The sequence below is a fragment of the Dreissena polymorpha genome, chromosome 12, assembly GCF_020536995.1.
Source record: "Dreissena polymorpha isolate Duluth1 chromosome 12, UMN_Dpol_1.0, whole genome shotgun sequence".
NCBI lineage: Eukaryota > Metazoa > Mollusca > Bivalvia > Myida > Dreissenidae > Dreissena > Dreissena polymorpha.
This window is the reverse complement of record NC_068366.1, coordinates 21,181,287-21,196,764: the sequence shown is the minus strand read 5'-3', so window position 1 is coordinate 21,196,764 and position 15,478 is coordinate 21,181,287. Positions and strand designations below refer to the sequence as shown.

Below are 15,478 nucleotides of genomic sequence, written 5' to 3'. Positions count from 1 at the left end.
TGCACTTAATTTAATTAAAACCATTATATTAAATGAAAAATGTCACACATTTAAACAAGAACAAACATTTCTCCATCATGGATTCTTAAATAGTAAATGGTATGAATTTATTTATCTGTTTCTCTTTGATGGTGTTCTTGTTGTAAAACATGCTTATTTTCATATTTCATATGGCTCGTTGTTCATATAATTTATATGTACCATAGGAAGTAAAATCTGACAGATATTCAGATCAACATCACACGCAAATCTCATACTTTTAATAAGTATTTTGATCGCAAACAAACGGGTACGAAAATAGTTCATTGATAACAAAATGTTAGAAAAATTTAGAGAGAACATGATTTTAAAGTATCAAATGGCATTCATTATAAAGGGCTTTTCATATATATAAAAAAGAAAAAAATATATTAATATAAATTGTCTGCATAAGATGTTACTTAATATTTTCTAACATCGAACCTGTTAGACTAGCAGTTAGTTTATCGTTGGCTGGGGAATACGCAACATCTGGGTCGAAAAAAGCCAATGTCGAAATTGACGTTCCAACTGTCACGTTCTCAAAGACGTTAAGTCTGATGACGTCACTCCCGTTTGACGCAGTTATTACTGGCCTGTCATTTACGTTTGTCACATTGACGATGACAACAAGCGATTTCGCGCCAAAAGTGTTTGAAATGGAGCTGGTAACCTGTTCAATTGCAGAACAGGATTTAAAGGCTAATGAAAAAATTCACGATACAACTTAATTGTTGTTTATGAATGAAATTATGAATGCATTAGATCTTTAATAACATTTTTAGTGTAATGACGAATGCTCAACGCCTTAACTGATTATTGTACAGTTAATTATTATAACACTTTAATGTTGCACTTATATTAGTCACAAATGATGTTATTCATGCACAAATAAAGATTGAAAACTATTCAACAAATTAAATGCTGAAACTGAAACGTGAAGATGAAATACCAAAAAAACTTTTCTTTACAAAGCATTTAGTCTTTTCTTATATATGTACAATATTAACAATCTAAACTCACACTTTTATATCATATATATCACTATTTCATATTAACTATGCAATAATAACAAACCTTCTATTTGCAGTTAATGATACCGGATAATCATAACAAATTCTCTTACATTGATTGTCCTTGGATTTCCCTGAAGAGACTGTGCCACGCAGACTTTAACCTCCGTCAATGCACCATCTATGCACTGAATCTCAAAATCAACTACTGAACTCCGGTCGCAACGTCGAATCAAGTTTGCATAATCTGTGCAAGTGTAAAGCACGTCACTGCACGTGCTGGTAGGTGAAACGTCCTCTTTGAAGCTGGCAATTGGTGCGGAGGCGGAAGGCCCGGGGGTACATGTGGGTGAAAGGTCACCTGAGAAATATTTCTTTAAAATTGTATAATAACCCCAGTACAAACAAATACTAAAATACATTTTTCAATAATGATTACAAATGTGTACCGACAAACGTTTTAACAAAACTGCATTTAAATTAGTCGAATCATCGAAACATATTGAAAAACTACTAAATGCTTCGAGGAAGTACTCCGTTCGTGTTAAGCGTAAAGATAATATTCCATTATCATAAAGCGGACTGGAACATAAACATAATTTAAGTGTATTTCATACAAAAGAAATAGTTTTCAGTGAAATAAACATGATTTTCTTTCTTCAGAACTGTTGTCAGTTTAGTGTACATTGAATAATTTAATAATTTTCAGGACCTGTGACCTCATTAAAATGCATGACCTAGTTTAAGGGATAGATCGAATTTGACAACTGTTCCATACACAAATAGTTTGCGATTTATTTTTTGCAAATAGATTGTTTGGGCCATTTTAAAGCATCATCAACACATCCTTTCAAATTATGCAGTTGTCCCATAAATCTGATCTTACGAAACGATTTTCCTTGCAGAAATGTTTTCCCCAAATGCAACAAAAATGCCATTTTTGCAAAATGTGACGAAAGCTCCCCTTACTAAAGAGCCTATTAAAGTCATGATACGTGTTGGATACCGACTTAAGCGGTGGCTCAAGCCATTTTTCTTTAATCAAAGGGCGGACTAATAGATGCTTATAGATGATGGATTAAACCTTCCTGAAGTACCAATACACATACAAAATGAATGGAAGTTAAATAAATATTCACTCCAATGGATAAGATGGAGATTATCTGGACCGAACTTCAAAAGAGAAATATTTAAGCTAAAAACCGTTAGAATAAATAATAAACAACATCATTATATTTGTAGCTTTAAAAAAATATCTTATAGATTGCCTAATTCTTTATTTTGATTATTGTAGACATCTAAATAGTTTCTTTATTTTAATAATCCCATCGCTTTAATGTTTAAACCATTATTGCTTCATCCAATATAATTACTCCGCTCCATTTGCGTGAAAAAAATGTTATCGAAAAATCGAATGTTTAGAGGGTATATTTACACTATAAAGTCAACGTGGTAGAAATGCTCGTCACAGACATCATTTTACACACACGTTATTAAATTCTGCTTTATCAAAACATAATCCAGAAGATTTTACCAACTTGATGATTTCAATTCATGGAAAGAGTTGCCGCTTACCAGTAATCACTACAAATGTGACGTCACGTTTCAACTTGACGTCACCAACGTCGGCCTGGACTGTAACGGTGACATTGGTTTTAACAGGGTTGGTCAAGCTCGTGTTATACCTGAGAGCACCAGTCGCTGAATCCACCAACAGTGGTTGAGTCTCACCTGTTATTACTGTAAAAACAAAAGAAATTGTCAATTACGATTATGAGATATATGTAATGCATATCTTAGCAGTAGTGGATGTGGTGATAATTTTAGTCATAATTTGCTACCAAACACATTCTATATCAATTCGAACAAATCCTAAACAAAACAACGCAAAAAAATGATTTTATCTCGTACTATAAACAGTACCTCAGAAAAAGTACACGGGTGATTTCGTAATGGTTGAGCTTGTATATTAGTGTTGATATTATATGGCGGAACATAGTCGTTATTCTCTTTTTTCCGAAACCCGAAATACCCTACCTGGAATCTGATACACAGCAGACTTTACTGGAGACCCATTTGTAGTGCAATTTATATTCGCCAGGGTAGCAGAAGGGCCGGTCTGCCCGGGAGCCACGTGCACGAGTACCGGATCGACTGACACGCTGCAGGTCATGGACTCGTTCACGAACCGGATGTTCAGGTAGCCATTGGACGAGAGGCTTGGGACGCCGTTGTCCGTCAACTACATTGAACGTTTGTTTGTTATAGCACGACGGATATGAATAATTGTTTTAAAGAACTTTACCGACATTCCACCCTGTATGTTTTTTATCTTTAAGATGTACCTGTACTCTCGTAAGTTTAAAAAGAGACTAACACTTGGTAACACAAATGTTGATGCAAACTTTATGTAATAAGATGTATTAAAATTAGTTAATTGAACAAATTGTTATTATGGTACAATGCATTTTATGATTTATATCTTGCATTTGCTATGATTCTTTTCATTTTAGAACATTTGTCATATAAAAAGTATGTTAATATTTTAGTAAAAAAATACATGCAGAAAATTCGTTGTTATTATATTATACAAATTTAAGAACGTATTCTACGGAACATAACCGTTAACTTTGAGAGACAAATATTCACACTAAATAGCAGAACTTGTTTGTGTTGTGTACCTGAATTTTTACTCCGACATCCAAGCTTGCAGTTGTCATGGCCGAACCAGGGTTAAGAACCACCAGGTTGTTTCCTTGCACGGAAAACAAGTCTTTAAACATGGAGGGGATCACTTCTGAAATGATTAAGTGATTTTGATGATATTTAATGGCCAACAACCATACCATATTAAACAGTGTTTTCCGTTATGTTATTGGAGATATAACCGTGTTAGCAACGTCAATCAATTTTCATCTCATAATTATTGATCTATTTATTTGTGGGGTTACTGAGGTAAATTGCCCAAGGTATGAACATTTCACGCACCCATGACGTCATATTTTATCGTCTGCTGTTCAAGATCAGACGCACTCAGGACGATGGTGGCGTTCGCCCCCATGTCGCGAATGTTGTAAACGAGACTACCCGAGGGTGGCTGGAACAGGGGAGGGGTATTCAGGATGAAGCAGATGCCCACGGTGGCATTTATCCAGGGCCGAAGTTTGATGTCGTCTGCTTCAAATGCCGTGAGATCGATCTGCAACAACAAATGGTAAATTGGATGTATGAATATTGAGATTCCGAAGAGTTCTGCGCTCTTTCAAAATGTATATTTACAATACCTGACTTTGTCACCATGTGGCATTTTTTTATTTGAGATTTATTATCTTACCGGTGTGCAAATTGATATCGTTATATTATAATTCACGAAACGAATTGTGTTCTTTTTGTGACGCATCCAGTGCTTGATATGCAACGTAAGTAGCACACACGTACATCGTAAATACCTCACACGTAGACCGTAAATAGAACGCACATAGACCGTAATTACCTCACACGTTGACCGTAAATACAACGCACATAGACCGTAATTACCTCACACGTTGACCGTTAATACAACGCACATAGACCGTAAATGGCACCCACGTACATCGTAAGTAGAACACACGTAGAGCGTAAATAGCACACACGTAGATCGTTTATTGTACACACGTGCATCTTAAATATCACACACGTGCATCGTAAATAGCACACACGTTCATCGTAAATTACAAACACATCGTAAATAACAAGCAACTCACACAAGTACTTGCAGACGAGGGTTGGTCATCAGATAAAGTGACGCAATACCAAGCATCGGTATCATTGACAACAGAAATGCCAACAGGTAGTGCTTCATACAAAATCCCTTCCCCTGGGTTGAAGCAGATGTCCCCCTGCTTGGAGACTGCCTTGGGCAGGCATACAGGGGTCCTCGTAGGGGGCGATAAATCCAGGCGTATCGTGACATTACGGTCTTCGCATGTGACGGGAACGTCACCTGTTCACGGATGAATAAAATAACACATGAAAGCAGTATCAGTTAGTCAGACTCAATTTAGCAAAGCCTTTCCCTACAAATACTATACAAATGGACATGCAGTAAGCGTTTTTATTGACATACCAAATGCATGAACTCAAACAATTCAGAAGGAATGATACTTCCAATATTCCAATATGTTTATTGAGGCCACAGATCCGTTTGGAAATACTAGTAATTTTAATTAAAAAAATATACATGTCATTCATATCATATAAAATGTATAAGAAAAGACTAGCTCGATATTTTATCTTGACATAGTATTTTATACTTAAGTTCAGTTCAACGGAAGTTTGATGAAAATAGAATAGTATTAACGAAATAAAATATATATGTAAACACTAGTAAAACATACTAATTTGAACAAGCGGTCGCTACAAAAATATTTTTTCTTATACCTTACTTAAATTGGATGTACCGTATATGAAAATAATTAAAATTAGAAGTTTAAACAATTAATGCCCATTTGTATCATTTATCGAGCAAAGATATAAGCATTAACCCATTTATGCCTAGCGTCTAGAAAAAAGGCCTTGGCAAACAGCGTAGACCCAGATGAGACGCCGCATGATGCGGCGTCTCATTAGGGTCTGCGCTGTTTGCTTAAAGAAATTTCTGTATGATATATTCTAAATATTGAAAAAGATATAATAAACATTCCTCATTTTGAAAATAAATTGATCCAATTTAGAAGGATGGGAGAGTCCACTAGGCATAAATGGGTTAAATAGTGCCCGAACGTACCGGTGGAGCAATCATCGCCCTTGAATCCCAACGGGCAGATGCAGGCTCTACTCGTGCTACCATTTGTATGGACACAGTATAAGGCCGACCTCGGGCAGGGTTGGGTAATACACAGGTCCTCAAAACCGCAATCAACACCTGAAACAGATGTCGTAGATATAGTTGTGTTGCCAGATATAAGTATATTTCATTTATCGTTTAATTTGCTAATTTATTACGGTTGAAAATGTGTATGCTGATTCATTCCATAGTTCTGTGTGTCCTGTGTCATTTCACTTGTAATCCATGTTATGTGTCAAAAGTGTATACAAAACAATGACTTCAACACGTATGCAAATGTGTATGATTCATAAAAAAATGTTCTTCAAGTAAAATTAATTATGGACATATGTGTCCATGCCGACAAGGTGCTCGTTTCGTAATGGTCACCGTTTAGGGGTTTTTACAACAAAATATATGAAAATATCGTAGCATAATACACGTGCAACTTGTGTAATGTGTTATCAAAAGAAAACTTTATTCAATAAATAATTAATATTGAAATACCTGAATATCCACTGGGGCAGATACAAACACTCTCACCGGAAGTTGTCAGTATACACGAGCCGCTATTTAAACACTGAAATCTGCATGCCAGAGGTGTGGTAGTTAATTCAACAGACGTCGTTGGTTGAGGCGTGGGTGTGGGGGTATCTGAATAAATATGGGTTGATATTGATGACGCTTTTGATCGATGATAATTTATAGTGGTCAAAATTATAACGCATTAATAACAGACGTTGATGTGCTAATAATCTTCAATGCTGCATTTTACCTACCAAATCCCCAATAATGCATCCCTATACTCCCAATAATGTGGTGCAAACATGTGCATTTGTTTACTCAAATAGTCTGGTACAAACATGTGCATGTATTTAACTTAAATAATCATAACTTCATTTTTTCCCTGATTGAAGTTTGAAACAAATAAACAATGCAAATATATGAGTCGTGTTCTGAGGAAACTGGGCAAAATGCATGTGCGTGAAGTTTCGTCCAAAATTAGCCTGTGCAGTCCGCACATGCTAATCAGGGACGACAGTTTCTGCCTAAATTGGATTTTTTGCTAAGAAGAGACTTCATTTACACGAAAAATGTCATAAAAGCGGAAAATGTCGTCCCTGATTAGCCTGTGCGGACTTCACAGGCTAATCTGGGACGACACTTTACGCACATGCATTATGGTCAGTTTTCTCAGATCGCGACTCATATTTATTTCTTACTCTCTTATAATTCAGAAATTTCACCATGCTTACCCCTGAGATTGCAGAACGGTTGTGAACCGTTATACGTTCCGTCTTGCATGCACATCCTGACGGTATCTCCCTGTAGCATGTACCCATCATGGCACCCGTAGAACGCCTCGATCACCTCTCGCTCCGGGTCCTTCACGATATCCACGTAACCATTGGTGATGTTGGGGAGTTTCCCGCAGTCTGAAATATAAATGACCATCGATCTGTGAAAGGGGGGGGGGGGTAAATGCATGTGCGTAAAGTCTCCTCTAATCAAAAATCCACTTTAGGCGGAAAGTGTCGTCTCTGATTAGCATGTGTGGACTGCGCAGGCTGAGCGATACTTGTCAATGCAGTAAAAGCGCAGTGTGGCTGATTTTCTTCACTATTCAAACGGCATCACAGGAAACTTCGTTAAATATGAAGCAATACGATAAGAAATGTTTCCTACAAGATGGCGTTCAAATAAAATAACTTGGTCGTTTCCACCAATAAAACATGAAAAAAGCACATATAAACGAATGAAATACAAGGGTACTCGAATGACGAACGGTCCTTACCGACGACGCATAGGTCCTTTTTCATGCGTGTTAATCCTTTGTCACAGAGACACAGGTTCCGGTCGGCGATGCACGTTGTGTTGGCGACATAGCACTTCGGATCCGTGTCTAAACACACACCTCCGACGTACCCGTCTAAATCAAAATAATTACCGGTACCATTATTGATTAAAAGCCATTTAATTAAACTGTTTCCAATCGGGTTTGCAAATTAAATATATATTTGGAGTGCATTGCAGTGCAAAAAGGATACAATTTTCGAGAAAAATATCATTTTTTATATACGTTTATAACCCTGAATGAGTACGCCCTTTCCATTTATATGACATGGATCGATGCTTTGATATTTTTTAATCTGTAACACTCTTGAGCAATAATATTAATTTTTGTTATACACACAATTCATTCATAAATTAACATAACTGTCTAAGTATTGATTACATATTCAACACCCTGTAATCCAAATGTAATATAGAAAATGAATTAAACAACCATGCTAATAAAAGAAAAGAAATCACCGTAGCATAGCGAATCAAACACCTCATACCGCAAAAACAAATATTCATTCTGCTATGCAATACATATCATCAATAGCCATGCAAGAGCAAGATACAAATTTTAAAATAAATGCATACGTTTTATTTCTAGCAAACAAAACAGGTCCTAGCAAAGCATCTCATGCACTGCCAATGAAAATGACCCTTGCATATGTTAACTATATAAGTTATGTCTGACTGGAACATAAGCTATAAGTGTGGTAGTGGGGTTTTTATATTTAAAAAGTATCTTAATTAATACATACCACCTTTTGCATTCTCTATGGGGAACACTAAATGGTATCTTTACACGGCATCCAAGATTATGTTGAAATCACATAAGCTTTTTTAACTATTGTATTTTTGTTACTCAACAACATTGTCACACACATTAAAAATGCACACTCATTACAATACATAATGTTTATGAAAGAAGAGCAACTGGAAACTAGAAACGCTATTAAGTGTTAAAATAACACAGGGAGAACAACAACGGAAATGTATTGGATATATTACATAGATGCGTAGAGTATTTATAAGTAACAGAAAATATATGTCAACCCCCCCCCCCCACCTTCCAAAAATACACACACTTCATGCCTTATTTCTGCTTTATTTTTCTTACACACATGGTACAAATGCTTTCGTAGAGATGATTAAGTTAGCATATCGAGCTACGCTTTCAAATTATTATGTAATTCTGATAGTGATAAATTTTTATGAGTTCCCTTATTTATTTTACTCTTATTCAACGCCTCATATTGTAAGAAATTTTAGGGAATCATAGAAGGAAATATACGGTGTATGACGAGTTTAATGCCACGTCAAAAAGCTGCAAAAATTACCTTTTCTTGGCGTGTTATTGTTCCCTTGAAATTGGGCCGTGCTTTGTGAAAAAGGGGTTTAAGGCATGTGCGTAAAGTTTCGTCCCAGATTGCACAGGCTAATCTGGGACAACGCTACGCAACATGCATTAAACCCCTTTTTCACAGAGCACGGCTCAAATATATTCACCGAAAGCTTAATCTTTACAATATGGCGCAACAGTTTTACTACGTACCCGCTTGACAATCATACATACCTTTCATTGCGATTGTTACTGTTTGTTTTGGTGGTTTTGATCATAGTAAGTTGGGTACCATACCGATATGGTGACTTGCCTGTCCTATATTCATGAAACGTTACATTCTGAACTGTTTCTCGTTGCTTGCTCAGCACCGGCAATCAATATCTCATTTAAGAAATCTCTGAAACTGGTTTTGGTTTGCATTTTTTACTTTTCGTAAAAAACTTATTATGCCACCATGACACGGCTTAATCTCAAGTGAGCGTCTCAGGACATGTGTAGTTTCTTTACAGAATGCTTGATATTTAACTCACGTGAAATATATGGATCCTTCACCGGATTTAGGATACGTGCTTTTTACAGTTAACTATCAATCTCATCATTTCAGATGACTGTATACATATTTTTTGCATAATACTTGGGGTGTCTGACAAGCACCTTTTGTTTCACTGGTCAAAGACATTAGTTTTTTAATTCACCTTGATGTGTGGCACTATCTGATAAGCCTCGGAAGATGAGCTGTTAATCTGTATTTAAAATGCATAGATCTTAACTCTTTCAGTGCTGGAACCGAATTTTGAAGGCCTTTGCAAACAGTTTGGATCCAGATGAGACGCCACAAAACGTGGCGTCTCATCAGGATCCAAACTGTTTGCTATTCTGATAGCATTCTTTGAAAAAAATCAAAGAAAATGCTAATTTTAGAAATTCAGCAGACCACATTTTAGCAGACGACAAATTTCCCAGCATGCAAAGGGTTAATGTTTACCTGGTTTACAATAGAAGTTTAAGAGAGTGCTCCCGTAAGAACATTCACAGATACCAGCTTCAGAGCAAAAGCTGTCGTGTTCCGAGCACCGTGCGCTCGTGTCGTCATCAATACACGGCGCACCCGGACTGCCCGCTGAAAAAGGTCACATGACAAACACTGCACACCAACGCAAAACACGCATGCGCAAAGCCAGCCATATGCATGACTTAAAAAACAAGCGCAGATAAGCGTAAGATACGAGACTACATGTCCTTATGCGTAAGTACGATGTTTAAGTACGGAGTACCGTTTAGGGCCATCGTGGTTACACATTAAAATCCAGAGGGCGACAATGCGATAGTGCGATAGTACGATGGCGACAATGTACTGTCGCACTGTCGTCATCGTATTATCGCATTGTCGCATTGTCGCCATCGTACTAACGGTATTCCGTATTTAAGACTTGTTTACATTGCATTCTTTCTCGCTTTTCAAATAATTACTCGGCTATTTTAAAATTACACTGTCTGTATAGATTTTTAGCATCATTTCAATAAAAGGCAATATCGGCACAAAATTGCTCGATAGAGTTAATCCATAGTGTCTACAAAACAGGTTCTTAAAGATGTTCATGTATTCCAAGATGATACATCTGATAGACCATGCATAATTTGATCAAAATCAACATTTCTAAGCTTAAAAAAGACAATTGCCCAAGCACACATCTTTATGGAGTTACCTCCCTTTCACTATTGAAAATGTACACCACTGTGATCAAGGTCTTAAAAGTATAATGCCAATACTAAAAGGTATCGAGGAATGTCTAACAGAGGGGAAAAAAAGACCATAAATTGATAACAGCTTTTGAAAGAGAGATCTCTTGTCGGAAGAGTGGGTTCAGCACGATAAAAAGTTTCCTTAGTTCCAAAGCCATTAATAGCAAATTTAGTATTTAGTGTTTGGAAACGCAAGGGTTACTAACACGATATCAGCATATGTTATTCACATGGACGGATAACTCCTGAAATACAAATAACATGGCTGCGAACATTTTTCTAGTTAGTCTTTTAACCCCTGAACTCGTTTTTTAATTGGAAATTCTGATCAATTTTACACAAATTTGACGTTGACCAAAATCTTCACTAGAAATCAAATCTGATTCTGACCACAGAGCGGAGAAAATAGCATGGCTTGTAATATGAAAACAAACAAAAGCTAAATAAGCCATGCAAAAGCATAATGATACTTCTCAATAGCTCCGAATATTGATAATACATGTTTGTATGTGGAAGACATAAAAATAGCATTTAAAAATTACATTTGTAAAATCGTTACTTTTATTTTAAATGTAAATACATGTATTATACGCGTTTTTTAATGTAGAACAGAAAACGTATACAATTGAAATTAATTGAAATATTGTTGGACACCAATTGTAGTTTGGCACATTGTTTTTTCACTTCTTACAGTTATATATGGACCGTGCTTTGTGAAAAGGGGGTTTAATGCATGTGCGTAAGGTATCGTCCCAGATAAACCTGTGCAGTCCGCACAGGCTAATCAGGGACGACACTTTCCGCTTGTATGTGTTTTTTCGTTTAAGGAAAGTCTCTTTTTGGCAAAAATGCAGTTTAGGCGCAAATTGTCGTCCCTGATTAGCCTATGCTGACTGAACAGGCAATCTGGGACGACATTTTAAGTACATGCATTAAACTCCTTGTTCATAGAGCGCGGCTAATATAATAATATAGCACTATTTAAAGCCCACGAAGCTTATCGATGAAGTCAATGGTCTAAGATAGAGCCTTCTGAAAATAAGTTATCTTAATATATAGCGTTGGGTATAAACAGATGAATGTTTATTTTTTTAATATTTTACAAAGTGTAAAATTCCGGATTTATAAATGCAAGAGTTCGGACAATGCTGGCTCTTGTAATTGACGTATTCGATATTTTCTAAAGAACTTCTTTACAATATTATTTATATGAATACAGCTTCATGCGTTGTAAAAAAATATAGACAAGTAATCATTTTTGCAAACACTACTGATAGATAAAATTAATATTAATAAAATTAAAAATATTCATTAATTTTGATAAACTTGATTAAACGTCAACCAAAGGATGCACTCAGAAACACACAGTTATGGTTATAAGTCACGGTGGCTCAGATGTGACATAAGCAAGCTTTTGTTTATGTGTGGCTTTACCATTCACCAGGATCTCGTGGGAACGAGATAAGTAACGATTGGGAATGAGTGCTAATTTGTGACAATAACATAAATAAAAGCACGCACATACAACATCTAAGCCACCGAAATAAAAAACATAGAAAACATAATTATGTTAGTGCAGAAAACACACAAAAGGAGCGAAAACTAAGGCCAACCTTACGAAATAGCAAGCAATAATAGATGCTGAGAATTACGTACGGGCGACACATTCCATGTTATTCCTTTCGTCCTGTAAAAGGGTAAATCCGTCCACGCATGCGCATCGGAGAGTGCTACTGTCGCACGTGCTATTATTCTGGGTGCACGAGTAGGGATCTGATGCGATGCAGGTGCCGTTCAAGAAGCCATCTGAAGGCCAAAGAGACAGTTAATTAGCGACTTGTCACAAACTTGCCCGCCATCCTATCAACTTTAGATAAAAGTTTCATATTATAAGTCAAATACCATCTTAGATTATATTCTAGCAGTTAACTATATTTGAGTAGACATGATGCGCAAATGCATTCATAAGAAACTGTTTAGAGTGTATGCTGATTGTATAAAATTACAAACACCTGTTCAATGTCATATATTTTGTTCTGTATTCACAATGGCATGTCGTTTTGTAAATTATATATTTTTTGTTTTCTTTATTTTACTTTAAGAGACTATATTCTCGGCGAAAAAAAATATGTTAGTAAACAATCTTATGGACAGCTTTCTGCGCCTGTAACTCGACCGCTATTTACAGAATGCGTCATCCGACTTGTTTAAAACCTACCTTTGTAGCATGCGCCATATAAGGCGCTATATCCGGTTTGACATGCGCACGTAAAATTTATGCATCCCTCATTCCCGCCAACATCGCAATCGGCTTGGGACTGACATTGCGTTCCCAATTGGGCATCTAAAACTGTTCGAATTAAAAAAGATATTCAATAAAATTACACGATGCACGTAAATATCCATTGATATCAATAATATCAAATTTGGTTTTCATGTGAAAGGGAAATAACTCATAAACACACCATTTAATAGCAAAGTAACAATAACTGATCAATTAAAAGCATTGATAATAGCAGTAAATAATATATAAACGCATATTTAACTCGGCTTATCAAAATTTATGACAGTAACTGCGGAAGCGGAAAGTGTTGTCCCGGATTAACCTTCTGCGGATTCCAGAAGCTAATCCGGGGCGACACTTTACGCACTCCAAATATGATCGGTTTTTTAAAGAGCGCGGTCCGTTTATGCTTACAAAAAATCTTATACTATGTATGTTAAACTATGTATTTTGGTGCTTCGTATTTAATTCTTGTGTTCAAATCACACACAAAATTATCATTTATATAACGAAACAATACGCTCACTCCCTTCAATATTTGTGTGGCCTATGGTATGCTAAATTTATCTGATTTCACACAAACTCATGGCCAAATAGTCCCCTAGAAACATAACCATTTTTAAGTTCCGATATACCTTGTGTCCACAAGACTAATAGGAGAATACAGAGGTGTACTTGAATGGACGTCGTCATCTTGACCACTTCATAACGTACGGGCATCTAGCGGGACTGAAAGAACCAGGACGGAGATTAGTAACGATATGGTTACAAGTAACTGTATTTAAAGATGATATCCTACATCGCGGCTTGCAATGTCCGCTTTGAGATTTAACAAATTTATTTTGAAATGCATATAGATTAATATGTGGATTGACCTGGAGGCTAAACTAAGCTCATTGTTAGTCGTTGCACGAGCATGAAAAAACGATGCATCAGGCGAGAAGGACTTCAATTGTTATAGATGTTAATGTAGAGTGGTGGAAAGTACTTGCAGGAAGAGATAGGGAAGGGAATACATATAGAAATGGAAGCGGAGCAAGAGTTGCAGAATGAGGTTGGAGCAAGAGTTAGATGGAGCTGTGGAACACGTTAGGATTATGGGAGACTTGCTACCAAAAGCGTCTTATAGAAGAGTTTAGATTTGTCAATAAAGGTATCTACTGTTGCAAAAACATATTGCAGTTGGCCTCCAACGAAAGAAGCGGATTTGCAAAAAGCAACACCTTGGTAGAGGGTATGCAGAAGTGCGATGCAGGGCTCAAGAGGCGCACTCGAATTGTGGTACAATGGACAGTGCAAGAATAATACTTGCTGTTCCTTCTTCGTCACAAGAGCACACTGCAGTTTGTGCGTAGTCGAGTATGTATTATCTGGGATTTACGTTTGCCATAATAATAATATTTTGGAATTTTGACCGCTGATGATGGAATAAAGATGTTGCGTTTGAGATTTCGGTCGGAATGCTATTGTAAGCACGAGTAGTGGATGGGATACAAGAGTTGTTGGATGGGATAAAAGAGTTGTAGTAGAACGTAGATCTAGCTCTTGGAGTATAAATTGATTGAGTATTCCTAAAATTGTAGCGGTCGTTGGTATTCATGGGTGGACATAAGTCAGAAAGATAAATTGGGGTTAGGTTGTTAGTAAAAAAAAATAAAGAGTGACTTTATGTTTAGCTCTACGATAAATAAAAGTTTTCCACCCGACTTCTTCAGAAAGCTTTTGAATTGAGGATAATTTCGTGGCACCTGTGACTATTCGTGCAGCCTCAAGTTGGACGTTTTCTAACAGTTCAATTAAGGTTTTTAGCAAAGTAGAGCCCTATGTGTTTTTGTTTTGTTAATTTGCTGATGGCGACGTTATTCATATATACTGGAGGATGTTGAGTTGTGCTTGTCTTTCAACTTAAAATCATGAACTCCGTTGTCTTAGGATTAAAACAAATAAGCCACGTTTTAGCCCATGTGATGATTCTTTTGCGATTGGAGTAAAGTGTAGCTGCAGCGTTGACTTGATCGTCGACTACAAATTAATGGCTAGTGTCGTCGGTAAATAACCTGATGTTTGTTTCCATATCTTGGACAATATCATTTATGAAAAGTAAAAATGGAAGAGGTCCTAAAAATGAGCCGTGGGGTACTCCAACGGTTATACGAGACCATAGGATTCTGCGTTTGGGAGAACAAATCTTTGTTTTCGGTTTGTGATGTAAGATTTAAACCAGGATAAAAAGACTGACTCTTATGCCTATATTTGTAAGCTTTAACAATAATGCCTTGTCATACACGGTCGAATGCTTTTCTAATATCGCAGAATATACCTCTTACTCTTTTCCAGAATCGATAGTCTAGATAAAGAAGTTATAAAGAAACGTAAGCTGGTTTATTGTTGAGTCACCAGGAACTAATCCAGATTGTAAGGGGGAGAGGATCTGA

The 15,478-nt window shown here is 36.5% G+C and overlaps 1 protein-coding gene across 1 annotated transcript in view; it reads right to left on the bottom strand.

Annotated features, from left to right (window-relative positions):
- The window catches only part of LOC127852427 (uncharacterized), a 111,584-nt gene that overhangs the window by 50,397 nt on the left and 45,709 nt on the right, over positions 1-15,478 (bottom strand). Inside the window, exons 8-18 of the mRNA XM_052386381.1 lie at positions 12,416-12,565; positions 10,002-10,136; positions 7,092-7,271; positions 5,797-5,934; positions 4,775-5,013; positions 4,020-4,230; positions 3,713-3,828; positions 3,069-3,273; positions 2,607-2,771; positions 1,145-1,392; positions 463-691 (exon numbers count right to left, since the gene is read on the bottom strand). Of these exons, the coding sequence (XP_052242341.1) occupies positions 463-691; positions 1,145-1,392; positions 2,607-2,771; positions 3,069-3,273; positions 3,713-3,828; positions 4,020-4,230; positions 4,775-5,013; positions 5,797-5,934; positions 7,092-7,271; positions 10,002-10,136; positions 12,416-12,565 (2,016 nt within the window). The remainder of the gene's footprint in view (positions 1-462; positions 692-1,144; positions 1,393-2,606; positions 2,772-3,068; positions 3,274-3,712; positions 3,829-4,019; positions 4,231-4,774; positions 5,014-5,796; positions 5,935-7,091; positions 7,272-10,001; positions 10,137-12,415; positions 12,566-15,478) is intronic.